Source organism: Selaginella moellendorffii, unplaced genomic scaffold (assembly GCF_000143415.4).
Source record: "Selaginella moellendorffii unplaced genomic scaffold, v1.0 SELMOscaffold_24, whole genome shotgun sequence".
Lineage (NCBI taxonomy): Eukaryota > Viridiplantae > Streptophyta > Lycopodiopsida > Selaginellales > Selaginellaceae > Selaginella > Selaginella moellendorffii.
In genome coordinates, this window is record NW_003314285.1 from 1,057,361 (window position 1) to 1,080,772 (window position 23,412).

Sequence of the window (23,412 nt, forward strand, 5' to 3'; positions counted from 1 at the left end):
TTGGATAGAGTCTAGAGTTGATGTAGAAAAGTGGCCGTTGCGCTTTTCTAAGAAAGGTGACCCTTGTGCCTGTCTTCTATAGTGTTCTGCTTGGTGGTAGGTTGCACCTTGCATTTCATTAGACTCTATGAGAGTAGTGAGCTCTCACTGATCTTGACTTGGTCTTGGTGGCCTTGCGCCTTGGCTGAGGATGGTGATGTCCAACTTAGTTGTTTGAGTTTGAGATGTTGGTACCCATACTATAGCTTTGTCTATGAGGAGGTTGTGTACCAATATAGATCCATCTCATGGTCTTCACTTTAGTTTCAGCTGAGTGTTGATCATGCATAGCTAGCCTCTTCAAAGCATGCTCAGAGCTATTGGCTAAATGCATTGGTGAGCTTATTGCAGTTGAGTTGGATTCGAGTGGTCATTTAGTTTGTGCTTGTCAATGAACTTTTATCTCATACCCAAGGTATCACGTTCATGTTGGACAAGTGTATGACTCGATGACGTGAGTTTAGTGTTTGGGTCTTGTAAAGACAAGTTGAAAGAGTGATTGTTAGTTGCTTTGCGACTAATGATTGCTTGTAGACTTTGTCAAAAGACTGTTGACACTTGCTTCACTCGATGATGATTTAGCAATGATAGGTTTGCTTTACCGGATGGTGTTGCGGAGGATTGTGTCGTTAAACTTACATGGTTTTTCCATGTTGACATGTCGATTCTATCTCTGTCGATATCATTTGGTTGCATTTAGTTCGTGGTGTTGGATTTCATTGAGTCTTGGATGTGGTGACTCACTCCTTGAGGAAGTGTTATCTGTAACTGAGTTTTGCTGAAGGATTGGTCTCGGATACTAAATATAGTATCTTCGACTTTGGTTAGCTTGGTTGCTAGAAAGCTCTGAGTGGTGATTCACTCTTGCTTTCTTCTAGCTTTGTCCTGGTGTTGTTGGCATTGAAGTGATGCCTTGTCATTGATATTGTTGATATTGAAATCTGAGTGAAATGAGATGTCTCTCTCTGTAGGGTTGATATTAAGTTTCATTAGTCTTGATGAATATAGTGTTGATGATTTGGCTATAGTTTTGTGTTGTTGGCATTCATGCATTTGCTAGTTAGCAAGTGTGTTGACGTTCAAACGAACTGAGTGGCAAGTTGAGTTAGTTGTGTTCTAGACGAGATTATTTAGTAAAGGTTGAGCTTTGGCTTTTCCTTGAAAAGTGATTCAGTCATGGACGATGCTAACTCTACAAGCAGAAGAGTTAGTGATTGATATTAGAATGTTGAGTCCTTGCTGGATTTGAGTTCGGAATATAGCAATCATTAATGATTCTTTTTGAGCTTGTTATGAAGTGAGTTACGTCTTGCTATAGATGGATTCATGGAGGATCGTTTGATGATCACTTGTTAAACATAGCTTCGTTATGCTTAGCTTTTGGATTGATGCAGAAATGCTCTTCATTAGCTTTGGCATTATGAAGTTTGGCTTATGGATGTGTTGAGGAAGATATTGTGGGTTGCACCATGATTTCTTCTTTAGCATTGAAGTTAGCTTTTATGAGACTCGTGATCATTATTAGGCAAGACTTAGTTATAGGCTTCTTCGAGCTTTTGGTTCTTGAGTTTTGTGCTCATTGTTCCATTTGTTAGAAGTTGTTGGGGAAGGCATTTTGGCTCATTAGCTTCGATGTTGAAGTTGGTTTTTGCATCTGGCAATCATTGGTGATGATTGACTATCATCTAGGGTAGTTGATTGTCCTTATCACAAGTTTTGCTTGATTATTGTTGGTTTGGAATTATTTGCCATTCTTTGGGATGGTAGATTCTTTCTTCAACGATGATTATACATCACTACATTGATGGGCTGATTGACGATCTTTCATGATAGTTAGTTGTTCTCTTTGATGGCTTTTGGCTTTTGGCAATACCACATGTTCTTTGTGGTTTGCTCTGGATTGGTCTCTTGGGTTTGAGACGTCAGTAGGATGTTGCTGACACTTGCTTAGGCAACTTGAGTTCCTTGGTATTGTTGGCTGGGATCTATTCAGATTGGCTTTTGTGATAGTTGGCAGGAATGAGTGTTTGTTGGTCTTACCACATTCATTTTCTTCTGTTGATTGTTGCTCGAGTTAGTTTTGATAGATTTGGATATTATTTCCTTTGGGTGATACATTCGCGAGCATTGTGCTTGTTAGTCAATGATACTTTGTGTTCTTTGAGTTCTCTCTAGTAAGTTGTTGGCTTACTATCTACTATCTTCGATAGTTAAGTTTCATCATTGAGTTTCCTTGATGATATACTAGCTATTGAATTTTGTTGGATGGTCATTCCTGTGTTTGCCAAATTATGATGATCTGTTGGTGGTTCCTATCTACAATACTACTGGTTTATCGGATGATAACTTGCTTAGAATACTTTTGTGTTCTACTCTAAGATATAATCACTAGTAATTAAGCTTCTCAGATATCATTGTCTCTGACTTTGATATTGTCCATCCATTGATCTTTGAGTTTGGGCCAATAATGGGCAGACTGGCTTCGGCACTTCGTGTGCATGGTGAAATCTCTAGTCATGGGGTAGCTACTGTCGACTGGTCACATAACCTGCCCCTTTGTTGATGGTCCTTATTCCGTTGAAAGGGCGTGACCGTGTAAACAACTCTAACTGCCTGTTTACAGTAGTCTATCTAAACCTTACCGACGGGTTTGGTTTCTTTGCTTAGGAGGGTAGGGGCCTCTGGCTTCTCTCTCTATGTTCCTGCGGGCAGGGCATATCACACTTTTGTAAGCTGGGTGACTCCCAGAGCAGCAGGTGTGGCTGACTCCGTTGGTCATTTCCTTGTCGGCGACGGCCGGAAGGTGTCTGAGCTGGTAGCGCATCCGCGTTAGACAAAGAGGTTACCCCCTAACTCATTTAAGTTGGTGCATTTCTCACATAGTGTGAGTACCATGAACTTTTTATGGAGTTGTTTCCTTGGCGGTATTCTAGACTGGAGTATGCATCGACGAGGACGTCGATCTTCCCAAGGGGGGGAGAGTGTCGCGCATGTGACTTCGGGTATCGAAAGTTACCTGTCGGCTAGTCCTTACGGACACTCTTACCTTACTGCCACGATGGCAGGAGGTCGGTATTGCTGGACCCGTTATCAGTTTCCACCTAAGCTAGTTGAGAAACTGGTCATCACATGTGCACTTAGACCGGAAGGGCACTAAGGAAGGAAATCCTAAGTTGTCATTTAGTCAAGCAGACTTGACACGGTGATGAGAAACTCATGATGTTGGCTTGCACTTGCTAGTGTTAGGAACCCCCGCGATATTGAGATTGGTCCCTCAATATCGCTACATGATAGCTTACCGTGTCTGCCAAACACCCTCGCTATCATGCCCTTAGCGTTAGTCTCAATTCGGTCCCAAATGCTATTTATGGAAAGTGTCCAGATTTGCTCATTTAGCATATCTACGGAATGTAGAGATCGGCCTGAACACAATGGTGTTCGTCCCGTGTCCAAATTTGCAATCTAAGGACATTCCATATTTAGTAAGTTTCGAGCTTGTCCCAGAGACTAACTCCTGGTACTAAGGGAGGCTTGGGGTGAAAGCCCAAAGCGTGTGTTCCTCAAGGGGGGGGGGGGCTGTGGGGGGTTCCAAATGTATAGTAGGGATAGTGGGTAGGTTGGGCATGGCCGACCAACCTGAGGCATAGTCTAGCTCCCGCTTGCGTGCCTGTCCTTGTTCTGCGTCCGGCTTGGGTCTAAGCCCAAGTTCCATTCCATGCTAGCTGGTGGAGTACCCATATCCTCACGTTAAGCCACCGGTATGCCGAAATAGCGCCAGACTCCGTTTGGCTCCGTTTTGCGTGCTGGTCCTGGCGTTGGTATGCTGGTTGCTCCAGGACTGTTCCAAGTCGCTCTAGGCTCTTGTCCCTTCGCTCCTTGGGCTATATGCTCGGGAGTTGCTCCGTGGTCCGGTTCCATCACTCCTTGGCGTCACGCTTGGGAGTTTGGCACCGTTCCTTCGTTCAGTGGCCCAAGGCCCTGAACCTTGGTTCCTATGGACACGTGGCACGGACACGTGGTATGTGACACGTGGCATCTGTCACGTGGCACAAAGAGGGTTTAGGTTCCGCTTCGTGGTGTTATCCTATGGTAAATCACCATAGGATAAAGGGTCAAAACCACGTGCGCTACATTTGGTGACTAACAACCCCTACTGAGCCAAGGGGAACCAGCACCTCCATTTCCGCACTCAATCTACCAATCCTTCCATTGTGTAGACCAGCTATTCCATGTGAGGCAACTAGTCATCCACCCGTACCGCAGTCCCACGGTGGATACCTTCGTCCGTGGATACTCCACACAAGAGGAAGGACATACGCATGGATGCCCAATACGTACGATTTCAAATTTAGGGGTAGGAATATACCTTGCTCAAGGGTATATTATACTTTTAAGTAGCCACTAATCAATGGGAATCGAACCCGTGCCATTTGCTCCGATACCAACTGTAGCGCACCTTATCTCTCTCCCCTTAAGCCAACTGGAAAAGGGGCAATTGCTTGATGAGAGAGCCTTTAGTGGCTATTTTATCCCCATTTATCTCCCAAGGTTCCAAGGATCCACGGTGACAGTATATCCAAATCTCATCCCATGATCACATGCGCTACATCCTGGGAGGTCACCCAGCCCAGTACTATTCAAACCCAAGGACGCTTAACCCCAAATATCTCAAGACCCTTAACCGATTGGAAAAGGGGGTGCACTCTTGTTCATGGGCCCTTTCCCTCTATATTTGAACCCCATGGATCGTCTCTCAAGTTGTTCCCTTTGGTTGCTTACAATCCACCACGCTTCCCTACAAGTTCACGCCCTCGTGAACGAAAGCTGAGAGCCGCAACTCTCCCGAGAGCCCCGCTCTCTTGACACCCTACCCCTCGGGTCGAGCCCAGCGAGAGCAAACTGGACCAGCCAGATGTCAATCAACATGTGGTGTGATTCCCTTAGCCAACCAACAGAGTCGGACTCGAGACCGCTCTGATACCAAATGTAAGCTCCTGAGTTTGGACTTCCTGGGAAGTCACCCAGCCCAGTACTATTCAAACCCAAGGACGCTTAACCCCAAATATCCCAAGACCCTTAACCGATTGGAAAAGGGGGTGCACTCTTGTTCATGGGCCCTTTCCCTCTATATTTGAACCCCATGGATCGTCTCTCAAGTTGTTCCCTTTGGTTGCTTACAAGCTCCTCCAGTTTTGGCGTATCCTAACTACACTCAACTTTTTATTTTTAGCGTTAATGCTTTTGATATTGGTCTTAAAAATATGTTGATACAAGAGAGTCTAAATGTGCCTAGTCAGTGCCATCCCATTGTATATATCAGATATATATTACAACCAGCAGAGGTGAACTACTCCATGATAGAAAAAAAGTGTTTAGCAATAGTTTGGGGTTTCTAGAAATTTCATGTATATTTATATAATTCTCGGATGTTACTAAAAGGTAATCAAACTGCAGTTATTTCATGATTGAAGTGGAAAAACTTAGTTGGTCATATTGTTCAGTGGGTTTTGAAGCTTTAAATATATAATTTTGATATTGTTCATCACTTGGGAAGTTCTATGGATGATACTAATGTCCTTTCTTGAGTTCTTTTTCCTTTTTCACTCTTTTTTTATGTTTTTGAAGAGCTTGTTATTTTCATATCTATGGATTTTTTGGACGAGGATTCTATGCCATTGATAGCTATTGTACTTAATGTTTAGTGTCCATAAGGTCCAAAGTAAGATTTACCTTCTCTTGACAAGGTTTATGAGGCTCAAAAGATTGAGTCAGGCTTCACGATGGATTTGAGAATCTTGTATCATTTGTTAATGACTTGTTATTTCAGCGTTTACATGTGAGACACAAAATCCCTAGGCCCCAAAGTGGAGCCGGAAGGGTGCCACGTGGTAGTGGCCGAAGCGAAAGCCAAACGAGTGTAACACGTTTGGACCAAAAGCTCCGACTTGAAAAGTTGAGAGCGGGAGTGGAACTCCCAACAAAATGCTCAAGGAATGAGCATGAAGCAAGCAATAAGCGAGGCTCCAAAAAAAGGACCCAAAAGGACCAACACATGATACGTGGAAGTGTCCGAGATGGAGTCTGAGATGGACCCGAGTTGGAGTCTGAGGTGGAGTTTGAGATGGACCCGAGTTGGAGTCCAAGATGGAGTCTGAGATGGACCCGAGTTGGAGTCCAAGATGGACCCAAGATGGAGTCTGAGATGGAGTCCAAGATGGAGTCTGAGATGGAGTCCAAGATGGAGTCTGAGATGGAGTCCGAGATGGACTGAGACGGAGTCCGAGATGGAGTTCAACAGGGATGTGAGATGGAGTCCGAGATGGACCCGAGATGGAATCCGAGATGGAGTCCGAGAAGGACTTGAGATGGAGTCCGAGGTCGAGACCAAGACCGAGACCGAGACTGGGACCAAGACCAAGACCAAGACCGAGATCAGGATCGAGACCGAGACTGAGGCCAAGACCAAGCCCGAGCCCTAGCCCGAGCTTGAGCCCGAGCCCGAGCCCGAGCCCGAGCCCGAGTCCGAGTCTGAGTCCCAGTCCCAGTCCCAGTCCGTGAAAGCCCAAAGCATTCGTCTCTCAGACCCTAGGGGGTTTGGTGAGCTCCAAAAGTATAGTAAGGGGGAGGACTCCAGTGGAGCCAATTTGGCCAGGAAAGGCCAGTTTGGCCCAGGAAGGCTAGACCCAGTGTTGGGTGATGATTTGACCACTAGGAAGTCCAAGACTAAAGTGAATACAGACCGACAAGCGGGGTAATTTGGTGAAGTGTTCAAGAGCCGGCTCTAGTTCTCCTGGGAGATCGACTGGCCAATGCTCCCAGTCCAAATGTGGGTGGCACTACCTACTTGGATACCTGGCATGGCTCAACGGAACCTCGCTCTAAGCCCATGGCTAGAGCACCTAAAGGCAAAAGGTGGGGAGAGTACCCATGGGGCTCGTGTAGGGCCACGGTGTTCCGAAATGTTGTCCCAAAGTCCCAAACTGGGGAAAGGAGGAGGAGCAGTCCTCTAGTGTAGTGACTAAGGATACAGTCATATGGTGAGGAAGTCCCAGAGGACAATGGGACTTAGTGGCCGGGCCTGCGGGCCTTAATCTAGTGGCAATGTTGGCAAACATGGCCATGGACAAAAAAGGGACTTGGTAGGAATTGACAAAGGGATATTGGGAAGTCTATTCCCCATGTTTGTGGGCATCCTAAAGATGCTAAGGAGTGGATCTGGGAAGACCACTCGTGGACGGATGGCCCAATCTTGGAGAGATGGGACTGTGATGCAAGTGGTATTGGACCATCAGTGCAGCAAAGGTGAATGGGCATGGCTTTAGCGTAATAGGCTGAATTGTCAGTGGTACCTTTAGGTGTCGGTCATGGGACTAGACACGTGGAGCACTTGCACCAAGTGCAATAGTTGAGTGGCATGGATGCCATTCTTGGGGCTAGCAAGCCCCCAAGTCTGGAATAGGACTTATGGAGGTTGTGAGTGAGACTTCTCCAAGTGGTCAGAGGTGTGGTTAAATGACTAAAGTAGAATGGAAAATTTAGTCGCTTACAACCTAGTATCGGAGCTATTCCTTAGTCTGACTTTTATTAGTGCTCAAGTATATCACCATTGATATTGGCATCAGAAGGTCCTAGGAGTGGGCCTATCCTTGAGGAGTAGCATGTCGAAAGGACATGGCTCTCCACTCAAGTTCATGCGCGAACTTGGGCGCGATATGGTGGATAGGAAAGGGGCCAGTAAGGGAATGACTTTGGGATCTTGAGAACAGTATAAAGGTTTCCTTAGAGAGTTGAGGATGTGATCCAGATGAGTGTTTGACGTAGCCAATTGGCTAATGTAGTTGTGGTAAACAACTATAGTTGGGATCACATGAAAGATAGAGACTCCAAAACAATAAAGGAGTCACAAGATTATCCTCATATAGTTGAGGTTGATGCTCATGAATGTGAGATCAGAAGTAATGACCGCGGGAGGTCAAATACGGAAAAGGACATGAGTCCTTGAAATGGTAGCTGTAGCTACCTTTGATAAATGCTTGAACAACCCAATAAGTTGGGGGTGTACTAAGAGGATGAGTTGGTATTCTCATCACATGGACAAGTGGTCCTAAGAGGCAAAAGGTTGCCCCAAGAGAACAAATCAAGTGTCTGAGTAACACTTGTAAAGATAGTTCTGGTGAGTAGGACTTGAATATAAGAAGTTGTATTCCAGTGAGTTGGCACCTCAAAGGTAGGACCTCATGGGTTGTCGGATGAAGCTAAATGACTCAAATAGAGTCAAAGAATAATCCTAAAGGATTGATGGAAGCATTTGGACTGAGGTGTGTTATAACCCACGAAGGATGGGGGGGATCATAAGATCCAACGATGAGAACAGAGGGTATCTCATCGATGGCAGAATAGGCTATGCTAAAGTCATGAGAAAGGTGTTCCCCAAAAAAGAAAGCGAGTTGTGTGTGAACACTATGGTACAATACTAACTGATAGTTGGCATGAAAAATGACTGCTTTGGTCTTGGCAAAGACCTAGACACAAGTAGGGAACCTCACTCTAAGCCCATGGCTAGAGCACCTAAAGGCAGAAGGTGGGGAGAGTACCCACGGGGCTCATATAGAGCCACGGTGTTCCGAAATGTTATCCCAAAGTCCCAAACTGGGGAAAGGAGGAGGAGCAGTCCTCTAGTGTAGTGATTAAGGATACGGTCACATGGTGAGGAAGTCCCAGAGGACAATGGAACTTAATGGCCCCTTTGTCAATTCCTAACAAGTCCCTTTTCTGTCCATGGCCATGTTTGCCAATACTGCCACTAGATCAAGGCCCACAGGCCCTATATTTGTAAGCATCCTAAGGATGCTAAGGAGTGGATCTGGGAAGACCACTTGTGGACGGATGGCTTAGTCTTGGAGAGACGGGACTGTGATGCAAGTGGTATTGGACCACTAGTGCAGCAAAGGTGAATGAGCATGGCCTTAGCGTAACGGGCTGAACTGTCAATGGTACCTTTGGGTGTCAGTCATGGGACCAGACACGTGGAGCACTTGGACCAAGTGCAACGGTTGAGTGGCACGGATGCCATTCTTGGGGTTAGCAAGTCCCCAAGTCCGGAATAAGACTTATGGAGGTTATGAGTGAGACTCCTCCAAGTGGTCGGAGGTGTGGTTAAGTGGCTAAAGTAGAATGGAAAATTTAGTCGCTTACAATACATTTTTAAAATTACCTTAAGGATGGTCTTCTTTATTTTGTGGGGATAGATCTTGATGATCATTTATAGTTGGTGCTACCTTCGATCTTTATTCCACTCTTTTTGCATGCTTATTATGATTCTCCTATTTTAAATAGGCATATGGGATATTGTCGTGGACCGATAAGCTGCACTAAGTTTTTCTATTAGCCAGATATGCGACGTGATGTTATCTAGTATGTGTGTAGCTACATTTAGTGCTAAGCTCGTAATACTTTCTTTCATAATTTGGAAGGACAATTGGAGTCAATTGCAATTTCTTGTTGTTTGAGTTGGTGGCATTTAATCTAATGGGGCATTTTTCCATGGTTAGCTATTGGCAATGAGTATGTCATTATTGTTTTTTACTATTTGACTTGTTGGGTGAAAGTTGGTGCTTTTACTAGTGCATTTGCCACTGCTATTGGTTACTTCCTCCTTAATCGAGTGGTGTTTTAGTATTCTTGTTCGGAATGAATTTTTTCGGATAATGGTCCTATATTTATGGCTAAGGCATTTCATGTTTTAATGTCTTGGTTGGGGATATGCCACACTTTTACGAGTGTTTATCATCCACAGTCAGATGGTTTGGTGGAATGACTTGTTCAAACTTTCAAAGGGAGAATAGCAAAGTATATGAATTTTCAACATTCGAATTGGGATATTATTTGCTATCTCTTTGGTATGCATATGTCACAAGGGTGCAAAATTTTGTTGGTGCTTCACCATATAAACTCCTATATAATTATGATCCAATACTACCAATAGAGTTGAGTTTACCTTCGCGATTGCTATAAGCTGTTGATGTTATGTCTTGGAATTAGTATTTGATAAGCATTCTTCTACTTATCCAAGTAGAGTTTGTTGAACATTTGGGTTGCATACAAGTGGGACAACAACAATGTTATAACTCCCATCGTCATCCACTTTCGAAATATAAAGTGAATGATTTGGTGTTAATTACATGGTTTGTCTAAGAGGCTTTTTACTCAATGGAAGGGACTGTATCATATGTTACAGCAAGTTGGATTACAAGTTTATAAGGTTTAGCATAATGTCTAACAAGTTAATCCTCTAGAAATTATGCATGTGCAACGGTTAAAACATTTTATATAAAAGGATCAAGAACAACTGACACCACTTATAAATCCACTAATGCCACCTCCCGATATTCCTCTAAATCTTATTCATAAGAGAACTCTAACTATCTTTCACCATTCTGAAGAAGGGGATAATGTGAGTTTTAAGTCTATGGTTACAATATTATATACAAATATTAACATAATGGGATTTTGGTAATTGTCAGATTGATTTAAATTTGACTTTTATATATAAGCTAAGGTTTTTAAGCTAATTTTTCTATATTCTCTTTCCATATTCCATGCCCTCACATGTTTATAATATAAACTTTCATTTGATGAATTGGATTAATAAATAGGAATAACATTACTAATAAACAAACTAAGCAACACATAGCAAATTATTTTCTTTTGTTATAAAAGATTAATAAAGCTAAATAAAAAATTAATTAATTTCAAGAATTCACTAAAAGTGTAAATGCAGGCTTGCTTAGAGGTAACAAACTCCGCAGGCTAAGATAATGGTCTGATCAATCAGGAAGAGGAGAAATCATGCCTGAGAGATTCGAACTCCCCCAGTAACCACTCTGAACCGTGCCGTAAGTTTTAGGGTTTCAAGCTCAAATGGCTGGGTATGGAGGAGGGCGGGATTATGGCTACTACGGCTACACTGCCCATGCCACATCGAGCTGGTCGGGATTGAGCGCCGCATTCTTCTCCTCAATCTCGGCATTCACTGGAATCTTTCTCATCCTCTCCTTCTTGTCACTCGGAATAGGTGAGGAGTCGCTCTCGCAGCTCACTTTTCTTTCTCACGAAGCTATTCAGCCGCCGGATTGTTCTATCTTGCGGAGGTTGCGGAAGAACACACGCAGCTAACAAGAAAGATCATCGGCATCTCGATTAAGGTGAGACGAATTCGAGCTAGAGAAACACTGAAGATTGTTGTTTGTTTCAGGGAATTCTAGCTATCTACGTTCTACTCTTTGTTGTGGATGGCCTCCCGTTTTTTTGCGTTCTTTCTGGAATTGGAGCTCACGTACTATACTATCAGCTTCTAAAGACGTATCCGATTGTTGATCCAACTTCAAATATTTTTCTCGGGAGCTCGGGTGAGCCGCGTCATGCTCAGAGCTCGTTGCTCAAACAACTTTGTTTTCGTGTATGTTTTGCAGGTGCTGGCGCTCTAAGTGTAATAATGTGGAGTCGATTTTTCCTACAGCATCCACGATGTGCATATGTTACTCTCGGCTGGGCGATCGGTTTCATGGCCGTCACCGTCTTTTTTGTGCCGTTTCTCTTTCTCATCTCCCTGACGACTTCTTCGCAATCGTTGCCTCACGTATCAAGCTCCAGTCGTGCGTATCCTTACTTCTCTTAGCTTGCACGGTGCAAGGTTAATGTTTTCTTTCTTTCTTTTTTTTTCTCCAGATCCTCAAGCGTCCTCATCAGGCTTCCTTGGAAAGAAAAGAACCACCGCTGTTTCGTCGTTATTTAGATTTCTGACTGATAGACGAGATCAGGTGCTACCAACAGCCTTACCTCGGCCGAGACAGGCTTAAGCAACAAAAGACTGCAGTGTACAGATACTGTAACTCTCTCGTTTTTTTCCTTTCACAGATCATTTGTGTTTTTGTGCGTTCTTTTCGAGGAAGACAAAGGTTGCAAGTTCTATTCTTAATTCGAAAGCGACTGTTGGAAGCTCGGTATTTGCCATGGTTTCGGCGAGCATTCATTGTCCCGTATAGCGGTGACCACTAGTCTACTAACTTTTTTTTTCTTTCAGCTCAGCTAGCTATCAGCTGAGAAACAGCTGGTTGGTCTAAGAGGTCTTTCAATCCAGGGTCCCAGAACACATTGATTCTCAGTTTGAAGTTTTCAGCTAAGCAGCCTCACACGCGGTGTTTGGCTTGGAGAGTTATGACTCTGAAGACTTCGTGCTGTAAGTCTTTAAATTCAATGCTGCTGCGCTACTAATATCTCTGTAGGTTCATGGCTTTCTCGACGACACCAGAGATATGTTTGTGCTCTCCTCCAAGCTAAACAGGCAGCAGCGATGGTGGCGGTAAGCTCTTTCTTTTTCGGGGTTCTTACGTGTAGTATCGGAGCCGCAGAAGCTCAGCAGCAGGCTAGAAAGCACGGGCCTGGTAGTAACTCTACGCAAGTTCCCAATGGTGACAAGGATGGCCTCCCGGCAGCCAGCATTGCTGCCGGAGTGCTGTCCCTGATCGTTGTGGGAGGTCTCTTACTGGTGGCAGCTCTAATCTTCATAAAGCAGCGCTTTCTCGATCCAAGAGCCAAGGCTTCGACGACAGCAGCTTCGATCATCTCTGCACCAGGATCACCTCAGCTTGTCCAGTTTTCCTTCAAAGCCATCGTTGCCACCACCCGGAACTTCAGCGACAAGATCGGAGCTGGAATTCTCGGCTCCGTCTACAAAGGAGTTTTTCCGGACAGCGAGACGGTGGTCGCCGTGAAGAAGCTCGAGATAAACACAAGCGACAGGGACTTCCGCAACTGCGTCTCCGAGATCGGTTTCTTGTCTCACGACAGCCTCGTCCAGCTCCACGGCTTCTGTGCGGACTGTGGCCCCGACAACAAAATGCTCGTCTACGAGTTTCTTTCAAATGGTTCGCTGGACAAGTTGCTCTTCGAAGACTCGGAGGACAACCGGCTCGACTGGAAGTTCCGGTTTGACACAGCCCTCTCGATCGCTCGGGGCGTCGCACATCTCCACCAGCAGCAGGTTCCAGTGATCCACGGCAATCTCAAAACAGAAAACATCCTTCTGGACAAGAACTTCCAGCCGAAAATCTCCGACACCGGCCTGGGCTTGCTCGTCGACAGGAGAAAAATCAAGACGGCTCTGAGCAGCGGCCGAGTTCACGGATACTTCTCCCCAGAGTGGATTGCCGACTCGCCTCTCACGACCAAGACCGACGTCTACGGCTTTGGGATGATCCTTCTCGAGATAATTGGTGGCCGGAGGATCCTCGACTTGAGCCAGAAGTCGGAGCAGTGGAACTTCGTGGACTGGGTTTCCAAGCAGGTGAAAGCCGGCAACTACGTCGGGGTCGCGGATCCCCGGTTGAGTAGCATCGATCTCGAGCAGCTCCGGAGAGGGATCGACGTTGCGGTGTGGTGCATCCAAGACGACGCAAAGTCGAGGCCGTCCATTGCTAAAGTTGTCGAGGAGCTGGAGAAAGTTTTGGTGATTGAGGCTACTCCTGCGAGAAAGAAGAGGTCCTACGGGCAGCTGCAAGAGATAGAAGCATCGTGAACAGAAGAAAAAAGACGATGCGAAGAGAAAGAATGTTTCTTTGCTTTCCTTTGTGGTGTTTCTTTCTACACGAAGATATAAATCAGCCATCTTCGTTTTTCTTGCTCTTGTCCATGAAAGTGTAAATGAATGAATGGAGAGAGACTCGTCTTTGTTCTTGTCAGTCTTTGTGTAACGCCTCCAGGAAAGCGTCCTGGAGGTGTGAATTCGTGGCCGCGATTCTCTGGGACATGAGCTCCAATGGCCCTCCCGACCTGCATTAAAACCAATCACGTTAGCGAAAAAAAAAAAAAAACCGAAAGCTTTTCTCTTTTCTTTTTCCACTTACGGATCAAACACACGCCCTCCGGCTTCTTGCAAAATCACAACTCCTGCCGTGATATCCCTGCAAGGAAAAACGATCGTATCAAGCAAGTGATCGAGAAAAAGTTGTCTTTGCACTCACCAAGGGCCTCCGAATCCCAGCTCGTAGAAGATATCCAGCCTTCCACAAGCGACACCGCACAGGTTGAGCGCACAAGATCCGGTCATGCGCAGGGAGCGAATCTGCGAGACACGAGAACTCATCCTTTAAGACCAGTGGAAAGAAAACGAGGAAAAGACGTAAACTTCGCAGTCACCTTATAAAGAAGGTTGTTGATCCTGTCAGTGGTTTCGTCCACAGTCGCTTTGTCTCGCTTCGTTCCAACCTGCAAAAGCAAGGCAAAGATTAGAAAAAAAAAAAGTAAGAAGGAGCAAATCAAACCTCTGTGGCAAGCAAAGCCTTATAAATCTCGTCCTGAGATGATGCAGTGATTTTGCTGCCATTGAGAAAGGCACCTCTTCCTTTGACAGCGGTGAAAAGCTACGGAAAAAACCAAATAGGAAATGAGAGAGATTACTTTGTAGTTTCTGTGCGTACCTCGTTCAGTATGGGATTGTAAACAACTCCGACCGAAGGTACCTTCCCAATCGTGAGGCCGATCGAAACGCAGACAAAAGGAAATCCGTGCACAAAGTTTGTGGTGCCATCCAGCGGATCAACAATCCACGTTGGCTCGTCGGTTAGCTCCGCGGTTCCATTCAAAGCCGAGGTTTCTTCGCCGATAAACTATGAAGAACTCGTGAGAATTTTTTTCATGGAACAAAGGGAAGTTGTAAAGTCGAGAGGGCTTGCCTTGTGATCCGGGAAATGCTTTTGCAAGAGCTCAAAAATAAGCTTCTCGCAAGCTTTATCCGTCTCTGTTACCAGATCCACCTTTCCTTTATGCTCTACATTCTTGTGGCTGTGAAAGCTACCAGCGATTATCTGCAGAAAAAAACTTTTCAGTGAGAAAAAGAGGAACTTTACAAAGGATGAATCGACCTGGCCGGCTTGCTTTGCGGCATCCACAGCGATCTCCAAGAAACCATCCAATTCATCTAGAAAGACCACAAAATCAAAGCACTATTCGATCAGCCAAGAAGGAGAAGCGATCTAAAAGTCATCTAGAATCGAAGGAAACGAAGAAATGATCTAGAGAAACGAGCAAACCTTCACGAATAACGCCCATTGCGCCTTTCGTCCCAGTTACAAATGAAAAACCTGTGAATAAACCCTAATATATGTATTAAACCCCCTTTTCAAAATAACCTTTATGTGGTGGAGGCATATCCAAGGATCTGGTTATTCGGGATACCTTTCCCAAATAGCGATTCGAACCAACGACCGGCTACTTTTTGGCGGTTTTTTTGAAAAACCCTAAAAGCTTTTTGGGGGAGAAGCAAATTTAGATCCCGAGGCCATGGCGGACGAATCGTGCCGCGATTGGGAAGTTCTCACCATGTCCACCGCCTCGATCGATCCCAAGAGCTCGGCCGCTCCAACTAATTCCAGTGATTCTAAACAGCAGCTGGGAGAATCGGAGGACAAGAGCAAGGCGAGCAAGGAAAAGGAGGAGCTTACAGTGGGTATGGCTGCCTGGTTGCAGCGGCAATCCTCAGAGATTGTCTTGCGCGCTCGCCAATCCAATCCGCTACTGTCTCTAGCAGTCGCGGCCGCCGCAGTGGTGGGTCTCGTGATTTTGGGGCGGGGATGGCATCGCGAGCGCTGTGAGAATCGGCTGCTAAGATCACAGCTCGGCACGGTAAGGATTCTTTGCAAAAGCCTTTTTTTTGGTTTCTCAGTCTCTTTTCCCTCCATTTGCAGAGAGTTATAACCATTGAACTCTCGGACTTCTAGGAGCTTTTCTTCTCTTTTCTCTCCGAGCATGAATCAGGAAAGTTTCTCAAAGTTTTCTCGATTCTCACCAAAACCACTGCAAGTTTGCGCCCACGGCTTTGACATTGCTTGACACGAGCGGCATGTAGCCGTAGCGAGCTGCTAGAAAATTCACGCACACCGTGCGATGGACATCGTGGCCTTTCAAGCTGCTGATCCCGCTCGATCCAATCTCGTAGAGTTTTCCTGGAAAGAAAGAGAGAGAAAAAAACAGTTTTTCTCACAGCTGAATTTGCGAGAAGCAAAACCTTACCTTTCACCCAGATCGGAGGAGCGTTTGTCAAGTTCGCGACCATGAAAGACATGGCAATGTCCTCGCAGTTCCTGGAAGTGAAGAACATCAAGTAAAAGAGCGTTTCTTTTCGTTCGCTTACCTCTGGTTTGCGACATACTCCCGTATGGAAGCGGGCATTTGGAGCGTGTAGTACTCGAGATACTTGTGATGGAGAAATGCCGCTTTCGTAAGAACCATGCTGTAGGTCCCCATCCACCAAACGGACCACCAGCCTCCATACGTAAAAGTCGGCTGCTCCGGCCGGAAAGTTGGCGAGATTTGCTTCCAGTTGTTCTGCAAGATCAAGGAGCACGCAAAGTGAAACTTCCATCAGAAGCGCCAAAGAAAAATCACATCTTTACCTTCAATCGTGCCCAGTGCATCCGTGGCACGAAACCGACCATGCTATCAGGAGCGCTCAGCCACACCCGGAAAGATAACTCCAGAGTCGTGCAAGGGACCAGAACGTCGTCGTCGATGGAGAAGATCCCGTCGGTGGTGACGCCGTCGAGCGGCTTGAATCTGTTGTTGAGGTTGTCCTCGTCGTTGATGTCAATCCGGAGCTCCAGCTCGGGGTTGTTCTTGGCGGCGCGGATGGATTTTTCCAGCGCCGCTAGCAGCGACTCCGAGGGCGGCTCGCTCTCGCTCCACACCACCCGGATCGCATCCACGCCGCGGCACGATGCGTAGTGGGCCACGGATTTTCGCAGGAGATCGTAGCGCTTCCATGTGTTGATGAGAACCGTGTAGCGATGGTGCCTGGAAATCAAAAGTGAGTCATAGGCAACAGTGAAGAACCAAAGTTTGAAAAGGAAAAGACGAGCTTTTTTTCGTACCTCGAGACGAGAAGAAAATTCGCCTCGTCTTGGTCCCAACTCACAATCGCTATCGACCGGCTGATAACCAAGAAGATCAAAATCAGCATCGAGATCCCGAGAAGAAGCCTGGATCTCCAAGAGGAAATGCTGTAGAACCAGGCGAGAGGGGATCTCCAGTAACGAGAAGAGGAGGAAGCTGGTCTTCCAGCTTTCACCAGCACCTTGTGATCTCTCGCCACCAAGGAACTCATCCTGCTGCCACTGGCGGCAATGGCAGAGGTGGCGGCGATGGTGGTGGCGACGGTGGTGGTGGAGCAAAACAAAAACTCCGTCCCATACAGACTGGCCAGAGGAGTGTGCCACTGAGCCAGCCAGTGGCGACAAGTCACATTAGACTTTCTTGTACGAAAGAGCAGTGGATCAAAAACTTCGGTCCATGCACGGACGCCAAGAACACACAAGACACCAGCAAAGAAAAGAAAGATTAGAAGCGAGAAAGGCACAGAGAAGGAAGAAGAACTATTCGCTCAAACTCCCTCGCTCGCTACAGTCGGGGAATCACTCATTGGAACACTAGACAGCACTAAAAGGGAAAAACCCTCCCCCGCCTCCTCTAGATTCTTTGTGGGATGGATCGATTAGATCGATTAGATCGATTAGAAACACATAAAGAAATCAAGGTCTACCTCAATGACCTCACCGCGGTCGCATTCATCGCGAAAGAGAGGAAAAGAAAGCACTGATCCCCGGGAAACTGACAAACAGCAGCTCCTCCACTGGGACTCTCCAATTTGTCAGACGCACAATCGAGCAGCCGATGGCGATCTGGCGATGGCGACACAAAATCGCGAGAAAAATCCACCTGGGGTTTGTGCTTATCGGCCAAATAGCCCTAAAAACTGCCTTAGGGTTTATAGAAGAATTGCGGATTTAGGCGCTGTAACGGATGGACGCCTGCGCTTCCCGCTTCTTTCCATTTTCAAATTCCAGCCCGCATTTTAGGGTTCTTATGGTCACTGGTTTCTAGCGTTTTCCTTTCTTTCTTTTGCCTATTAAGATCCGGGCGCTCGCGAAAGATCAATGATCAACGTAAGGCGGAGAGATCATCAGCAGCAGCACCATGTTTCTGGCGTAAGCTATCACTTAACGTTTCTATTGGAAGATTGTATGTTGGATCCTTTTTATGCAGCGAGCGGTGCTCAATGCAGTAGCCCTCCAAGATCACTTCACGAGGTCCTTAAGCTTTGGCATGGCAAGTTTCCTCTCGATCATCTCTTTCTCTCTTTTTTATTCTCATTCTTTCGTTTGCACAGATTCGCTATCATCAAGGACTACAGCAGCAGCAACAGCAAATCTTGTCTCATCTAAGTCTTGGTTTGTAGAAACTCTTTGTTTTCTCGCATGATTTTCACGAGCTTTCCTTGCTTTGCTTTTCTTTTCTTTTTTGTGTATAGCGCAACAATGTGGACTTGTTAACAAGCCCAGAGGGGAGTTGACGGAAGAAGAGTGGCGAATCGCTCGCGAGCAGTCGATGGCGAGGAGGGACGCACTGCATGGCTGTCCAATTTGTCACGAAATTTTTATTCGTGGAGACCAGGTAAATAAGTGGTCTCTTGCAAAATGGCCACAATCTTAGTTTTTTTTTTTTTTTTTTCTTTCTGTCTTTGCAGCTTTTACTCAGCTGCTCTCATGTCTTTCACAAGGTTTGGAGCTCTTCACGGATGGTCTTTTAGTGCCACGGAAATCACATCAGGGTGCCAATATTTGCAGCAATGCTTGAAACGTTTTGAGAAGTTCTCAAGGCAACGCTGCTGCCCGGTGTGCCGGACCGAGCACTATCAAACCATGGCCGTGAGGATACCATCGACTTTGTACAAGAACTTCTTTGCAACAAGGCATGGAAATTCCAAGCTTTTATCATCAAAGCGAAGTGTTTTTCTTTCCATTGCTTTCGTGAAGGATACAGACGGCGTACAGGGCTTACAAGTGTCGGAGAGATTACGCTGAGTACAAATGGAGACATCCACCTGAAGATCCAGGCAAACGAAAGGAATGGTTTGCAAAAAAGGTTGGTTCTTTTCTTTTTGCATATTTCTCTTCTCTCTAAACCTGTGTGAGCATCAGCTTGAATCGGCTTCAAACCGACTGCTGGATCAAATGGCTGTAGACGAAGACAATGTGAAGCTCCTCTTGGCCAGCATCGACAATACTCTGGCCAGCAGTAAGCAGATTTACGATGTTCTTGGCAGCAGAGATCAAACGAAGGAGGTGGACAATTTAAATCTTAATGAAGAAAGCGATCTTAATTGGCACCAGGTGATCGAAAAGGTACGTTCTTTCTTGCATCTATCTCAAGCTTATCATTATTTTTCCAGGCTATTGAGAGATATGACATTGATTGTTCCATTTGCATAATGCCGCTGCAAAAGGATGGAGGATCCAACCTTAGCCTGCTCAGCTGCAGCCACTTATTCCATAGCCATTGCATCTCGGAGTTTGAGGCGTTCCATGCATCGGCAGAGCTCTTATGCCCGATTTGTAGAACCATGTACAAGAGGTTCGACTTGTAGCATTGCTGTAGGATTCGATACTCAGAAAGAAAACACTTCTTTGACATTTAAGAATGAGAAATCACATGACTTAACAGGAACTTCAAACTTGGCTGATAACCAAATTTAATTCAGGATTGGTTGACAACCAGATTTAACTCTGGCTTGGAACGTGAAAAGGTGGTCCTGGGATGTGAAATGGTGGAAAACTGGAAGGAGGGAAATGGAAACCAGGGTGAAATGGTGGAAGATGGCCACCAGGTGGTCCTGGAATGAAAGGGGGAAAATTGATTGGTGGGAACTGGCCACCAGGAGCAGAAGGTGGTCTTGGAATAGAAGGGGGAAAATGAAATGGGGGGAAATGACCAGAAGGGGGAATCTGAAATGGTGGTGAAGTAGCAAAAGGTGAAGGTGGCCTGGGAATAAAAGGAGGAGCTTGATGGAATGGTGGAATGTGGCTTGAGGGTGGCCAAGCATATCCTGGAAGGTGAGGAGATGCAGCATGAGGAACCTGAGTTTGTAAGCTTTTTCCTGCTGAATCAAGTAGAAGAGCATGCTCCTTCAGCAACGTTCGTCTGCCGCTCACTTGCAATGCATTGAGAAAGATAAACACTTCAAAGATAAGCATTGAAATGATTTGAAAAGCCATCACAACTCAAATGCTTTCATTTAATCACTGAATTTATATTGGAGTCCAATGACCTTAGACCACTAACTTATTTTGGCTATTTGGTTGTTCCAAATGTTAAGTTCTTTTCTTTTTACTCTTTATTGATCCTGTTTTACTGCTGGTGGGTGTTAGTGGCAGCATGGATCCATTGGGCTTCACTGGATTGACACCACATGATTAGTCTATATTTATAGAGACAACTCTGATGCCAATACAAATCTCTCCAAACATCGGGGAAGTGATAAATACACAAATGGACAACACTAGGATAACAATGGATGCTGAAGTTGTGGAAGAAATTCCACAATTTAGGTTATAGAGTTCTACAAATGTTGCAAAACCATTAATTGAAGATATAACCAATGAGGCGAGTTTAGGCCAAGAAAATTAAGGTCAAGAAACTGAATAGGATAAAGAGGACAAGGCTACAAAAGAAAATCTAAGTGAACCAAAGGAGTATGGGCTATATATTTGACAGCAACACACCATTGGTCAATCAGTTTAGTGAGATGAGGTAACCATAGCAGTAGTAAACACCATAGCAGCACTACAAGATCAAGGCTAGTCACGCCTTCGCTCACAAAACCACAAGTTAGTCAAGTGAGCTAGCAATTTGAAGTTTTATGGAGGAACTTGCTCAACACATCAAGGGAGTAAGCAAGTAGCCAATTGACAAGCTGATGCAGCCAATAAAAGATGAAGAAACAACAAAATACTGTGTGCAGGTCTTAAGGTACCTCAAGACAATCACCAAGAAAGTAGATGGTGTCATGGGCAAGCAGAATCATCAATGCCACATAATTCAATAACTCAAGAGTGTAATTCTAACTTCCACATCCACCGATGCAGAGCACATCAACCACCAAGACTAGCATATCACAATGCTCGACTAGAAAAATCAAATCAATCTGTATCCATCATCATTTGTAATGCATTCACTTGAATCTATAAAAATCACCTTTCTATCAGACTTTGCCGCTATCTTCTAGGTGGGCTTAACAAACTTAAAATTGGAGCATTTCTCCAGTCCATCACATCCCTGTAAAACTTTTGTTACCACTGCATTAAATAGTGAAGTGAGAACCATATGTGAAGTTCCATGGCAGTGAAGCTGTAGAGTAGCAGAAAAGTTACAAAGAGTATAAACATTTTTCCTAGGCCACAACAAAGAAACTTAGGAATGATCAGGTAAGTCACAAGGTTATAAGCATTACCATCTAGGCAAATTTGCAATAGTTTGATACATGTTATAAAATTAATTGTCATAAGAAATAGTAACTCTTAATAGTTATTTCAATGGAGAAGCATATATTGAAGAGCCAATTTACATTACTTTAAGAGTGAAACAAAAATCTGGAACTCCAAATAATGGCTGAAGAAAATTAATTCTGGCCTGGAATATGAAAAGGTGGTAGACAAAAGAATGGTGGAATATAGCTAGGTCCTGGGATGTGAAATGGAGCACCATAACATAAAAGGAGCGAGAAATGGTGGGAACTGCCATGAGGTGGTAATAGAATAACAGAGGGAAAATGGAATAGTAGAAAATGGCTACCAGGAATGTGAAATGGTACAAATGAGAGATTGGGTAGAATGGTGGAATATGGTTTGAATATGGCATGGGAAAAAATAGCGGAATGGTGGAATGTGGCTTGAGAGAGGTCAATTATATCTTGTAGTGTGAGGAAATAGTGTGTAACTTGAGCTTCCTATACACCTTGATGATGGTCTATCAACTTTTTTCTTAAATTTAATGCTTTTATTCTTTCGTGGGTATAGAGTCAATATTACTTGATATGAATCTCACTTTTTCTTTCTCTTTACCACAATTTTAATTATCATAGATGGTTTGGAAAAGGAAAAACCATTACAAAGGCTAAGAAAAATCGGAAAGATGTTATGAAATGTCTTTATTTTAAATCCACTTCTGCTCTCATTTCCACCCATGAACCCAAAAATATGTAATAATAAGTAACTTTTATTCCCAATTGCACTCAACTCTTAGGGACATTTATAATTGAATTAGAAGTAACACTTATATGATATATTGATAGTTATTTTAATTTACAAAGATGCTTTATTCTAAATTTGAGATGGACATCCCATAACTTTTTCTCTATATTTAAATTTATATACTTGGAGTGAAGATCATTAAAATTTATGGCCAAGCCATTGAATTGCTAGATTTTTCTTAGATACTTCAAGATCTCCATTTAAACAATTTTCTGAATTAAGATTAATTAAGAACCACCTTTTATTTTTCCAAAATTTTAATTTTACCCTAGACAAGCCTCCCTAGCTAAATCCCTTAGGCCATAAAATATTTTTGAAATATTCTAATAGTTCATGTCATTGGGCCCAAATAATTCTATCATAAACTAGTTCTGAGACCTCTAAACCCTCACTAAATTGCCTTTTTTTTTTCTAGTTATTTATGTAGTGCACTTGAATTTGGAACTGAACTCCAAGCTTGTTGTGCTACGAAACAAGGGTCTACCCAAGTACTAACGAATGAGAGAAATGAAAGTTTGATTTATAGAAATATATTTCTTTATTGATTTGCAAGATTTATTACAAAATTTACAAAAGCTATTCTTTCTTACGATTCTCATACTACATGACAAGCTCATGAGCATATGTAAAATTCTTAAGAGGCTCCCAAGTTAATTCACAAGTTGGGTAACTTTTCCACTTAATTAGATACTCTTGATGTTTGGCATGTTTAAGCCAGCGTATACCCAAAATAGCTTCCACTTCATATTCAAGTTCACTATCTACAACTTTTGGTGGTGGATGAATCTCCCCTTGATATGCAACATCTATAGTGTAAAGAGCCAATAAATTGGTATAAAATACCATTTCCACAGGCCGATAAAATATATCACCAATTTGTTTTAAAACCTAATAGGGTCCAACATATCTTGGTAATAGCTTCCAAAATAAAGATCCCTTTACATTCAAGTTTCGAGAAGATAGCCACACTTGATCTCCCACTTAATAGAATACATCTTGATGATGTTGATCCTTATTATGTCAATACCTATTTTGAGCTTTGCTTATCGCCTCAGTATCTTTAGACTAACTTTGGCATAGTTGCTTCATATAAGTCTCAACAATTGGGATTAACACTTTGGATATTGGTTTTGGTACAACAATTTGTTGAGGAACCCCATGAGCATTCCTTTGCAGCATCTCCCATAGAAAATAGCTAATAGCATTGTGAAATGTGTTGTTATAACAAATTTCT

General features: G+C 44.2%; 6 protein-coding genes across 6 annotated transcripts; 4 read left to right on the forward strand and 2 right to left on the reverse strand.

Annotated features, from left to right (window-relative positions):
• Positions 1-10,945: 10,945 nt before the first annotated feature.
• Positions 10,946-12,044, forward strand: LOC9657673 (protein TEX261). Its single transcript, XM_002974221.2, has 5 exons — positions 10,946-11,113; positions 11,164-11,243; positions 11,294-11,447; positions 11,511-11,693; positions 11,767-12,044. The coding sequence occupies exons 1-5, from the start codon at positions 10,960-10,962 to the stop codon at positions 11,895-11,897; spliced, it is 702 nt and encodes a 233-aa protein (XP_002974267.2). The 5' UTR covers positions 10,946-10,959; the 3' UTR covers positions 11,898-12,044.
• A 105-nt stretch (positions 12,045-12,149) lies between these two features.
• On the forward strand, positions 12,150-13,773 carry LOC9657674 (G-type lectin S-receptor-like serine/threonine-protein kinase SD2-5). The gene is made up of 2 exons (XM_002974222.2): positions 12,150-12,277; positions 12,324-13,773. The coding sequence occupies exons 1-2, from the start codon at positions 12,256-12,258 to the stop codon at positions 13,613-13,615; spliced, it is 1,314 nt and encodes a 437-aa protein (XP_002974268.2). The 5' UTR covers positions 12,150-12,255; the 3' UTR covers positions 13,616-13,773.
• Positions 13,640-15,185, reverse strand: LOC9657675 (inositol-phosphate phosphatase). The gene is made up of 9 exons (XM_024679304.1): positions 15,129-15,185; positions 14,961-15,016; positions 14,772-14,903; positions 14,517-14,705; positions 14,361-14,459; positions 14,236-14,304; positions 14,061-14,161; positions 13,944-14,000; positions 13,640-13,869 (listed from the first exon to the last, which is right to left on the reverse strand). Exons 1-9 carry the CDS (start codon positions 15,145-15,147, stop codon positions 13,776-13,778), a joined length of 816 nt encoding a protein of 271 aa, XP_024535072.1. The 5' UTR covers positions 15,148-15,185; the 3' UTR covers positions 13,640-13,775.
• A 172-nt stretch (positions 15,186-15,357) lies between these two features.
• Positions 15,358-15,874, forward strand: LOC112347846 (ATG8-interacting protein 2-like). The gene is made up of 2 exons (XM_024679389.1): positions 15,358-15,720; positions 15,783-15,874. The coding sequence occupies exons 1-2, from the start codon at positions 15,379-15,381 to the stop codon at positions 15,813-15,815; spliced, it is 375 nt and encodes a 124-aa protein (XP_024535157.1). The 5' UTR covers positions 15,358-15,378; the 3' UTR covers positions 15,816-15,874.
• On the reverse strand, positions 15,858-17,837 carry LOC112347845 (glycosyltransferase family 64 protein C4-like). Its single transcript, XM_024679388.1, has 5 exons — positions 16,965-17,837; positions 16,491-16,887; positions 16,229-16,422; positions 16,108-16,178; positions 15,858-16,040 (listed from the first exon to the last, which is right to left on the reverse strand). The coding sequence occupies exons 1-5, from the start codon at positions 17,195-17,197 to the stop codon at positions 15,880-15,882; spliced, it is 1,056 nt and encodes a 351-aa protein (XP_024535156.1). The 5' UTR covers positions 17,198-17,837; the 3' UTR covers positions 15,858-15,879.
• A 572-nt stretch (positions 17,838-18,409) lies between these two features.
• Positions 18,410-19,771, forward strand: LOC9658383 (RING finger protein 32). Its single transcript, XM_024679115.1, has 6 exons — positions 18,410-18,543; positions 18,617-18,842; positions 18,907-19,014; positions 19,071-19,274; positions 19,322-19,503; positions 19,648-19,771. Exons 1-6 carry the CDS (start codon positions 18,500-18,502, stop codon positions 19,769-19,771), a joined length of 888 nt encoding a protein of 295 aa, XP_024534883.1. The 5' UTR covers positions 18,410-18,499.
• Positions 19,772-23,412: the final 3,641 nt, after the last annotated feature.

Coding starts and splice junctions, on each gene's coding strand:
- LOC9657673 (XM_002974221.2), top strand. CDS start 10,960: ATGGCTGGGTATGGAGGAGGGCGGGATTATGGCTACTACGGCTACACT. Junction 11,114..11,163: donor CTTCTTGTCACTCGGAATAG/GTGAGGAGTCGC, acceptor GAAGCTATTCAG/CCGCCGGATTGTTCTATCTT. Junction 11,244..11,293: donor TCATCGGCATCTCGATTAAG/GTGAGACGAATT, acceptor TGTTTGTTTCAG/GGAATTCTAGCTATCTACGT.
- LOC9657674 (XM_002974222.2), top strand. CDS start 12,256: ATGACTCTGAAGACTTCGTGCT. Junction 12,278..12,323: donor GACTCTGAAGACTTCGTGCT/GTAAGTCTTTAA, acceptor ATATCTCTGTAG/GTTCATGGCTTTCTCGACGA.
- LOC9657675 (XM_024679304.1), bottom strand. Junction 14,305..14,360: donor AGGCTTTGCTTGCCACAGAG/GTTTGATTTGCT, acceptor TTGCTTTTGCAG/GTTGGAACGAAGCGAGACAA. Junction 14,162..14,235: donor TCAACAACCTTCTTTATAAG/GTGACTGCGAAG, acceptor CGTGTCTCGCAG/ATTCGCTCCCTGCGCATGAC.
- LOC112347846 (XM_024679389.1), top strand. CDS start 15,379: ATGGCGGACGAATCGTGCCGCGATTGGGAAGTTCTCACCATGTCCACC. Junction 15,721..15,782: donor TAAGATCACAGCTCGGCACG/GTAAGGATTCTT, acceptor CTCCATTTGCAG/AGAGTTATAACCATTGAACT.
- LOC112347845 (XM_024679388.1), bottom strand. CDS start 17,197: ATGAGTTCCTTGGTGGCGAGAGATCACAAGGTGCTGGTGAAAGCTGGA. Junction 16,888..16,964: donor AATTTTCTTCTCGTCTCGAG/GTACGAAAAAAA, acceptor TTTGATTTCCAG/GCACCATCGCTACACGGTTC. Junction 16,041..16,107: donor TCCTCCGATCTGGGTGAAAG/GTAAGGTTTTGC, acceptor CTTTCTTTCCAG/GAAAACTCTACGAGATTGGA.
- LOC9658383 (XM_024679115.1), top strand. CDS start 18,500: ATGGCTGTCCAATTTGTCACGAAATTTTTATTCGTGGAGACCAG. Junction 19,015..19,070: donor AGGAATGGTTTGCAAAAAAG/GTTGGTTCTTTT, acceptor TGTGAGCATCAG/CTTGAATCGGCTTCAAACCG. Junction 19,504..19,647: donor TGTAGAACCATGTACAAGAG/GTTCGACTTGTA, acceptor GTTGACAACCAG/ATTTAACTCTGGCTTGGAAC.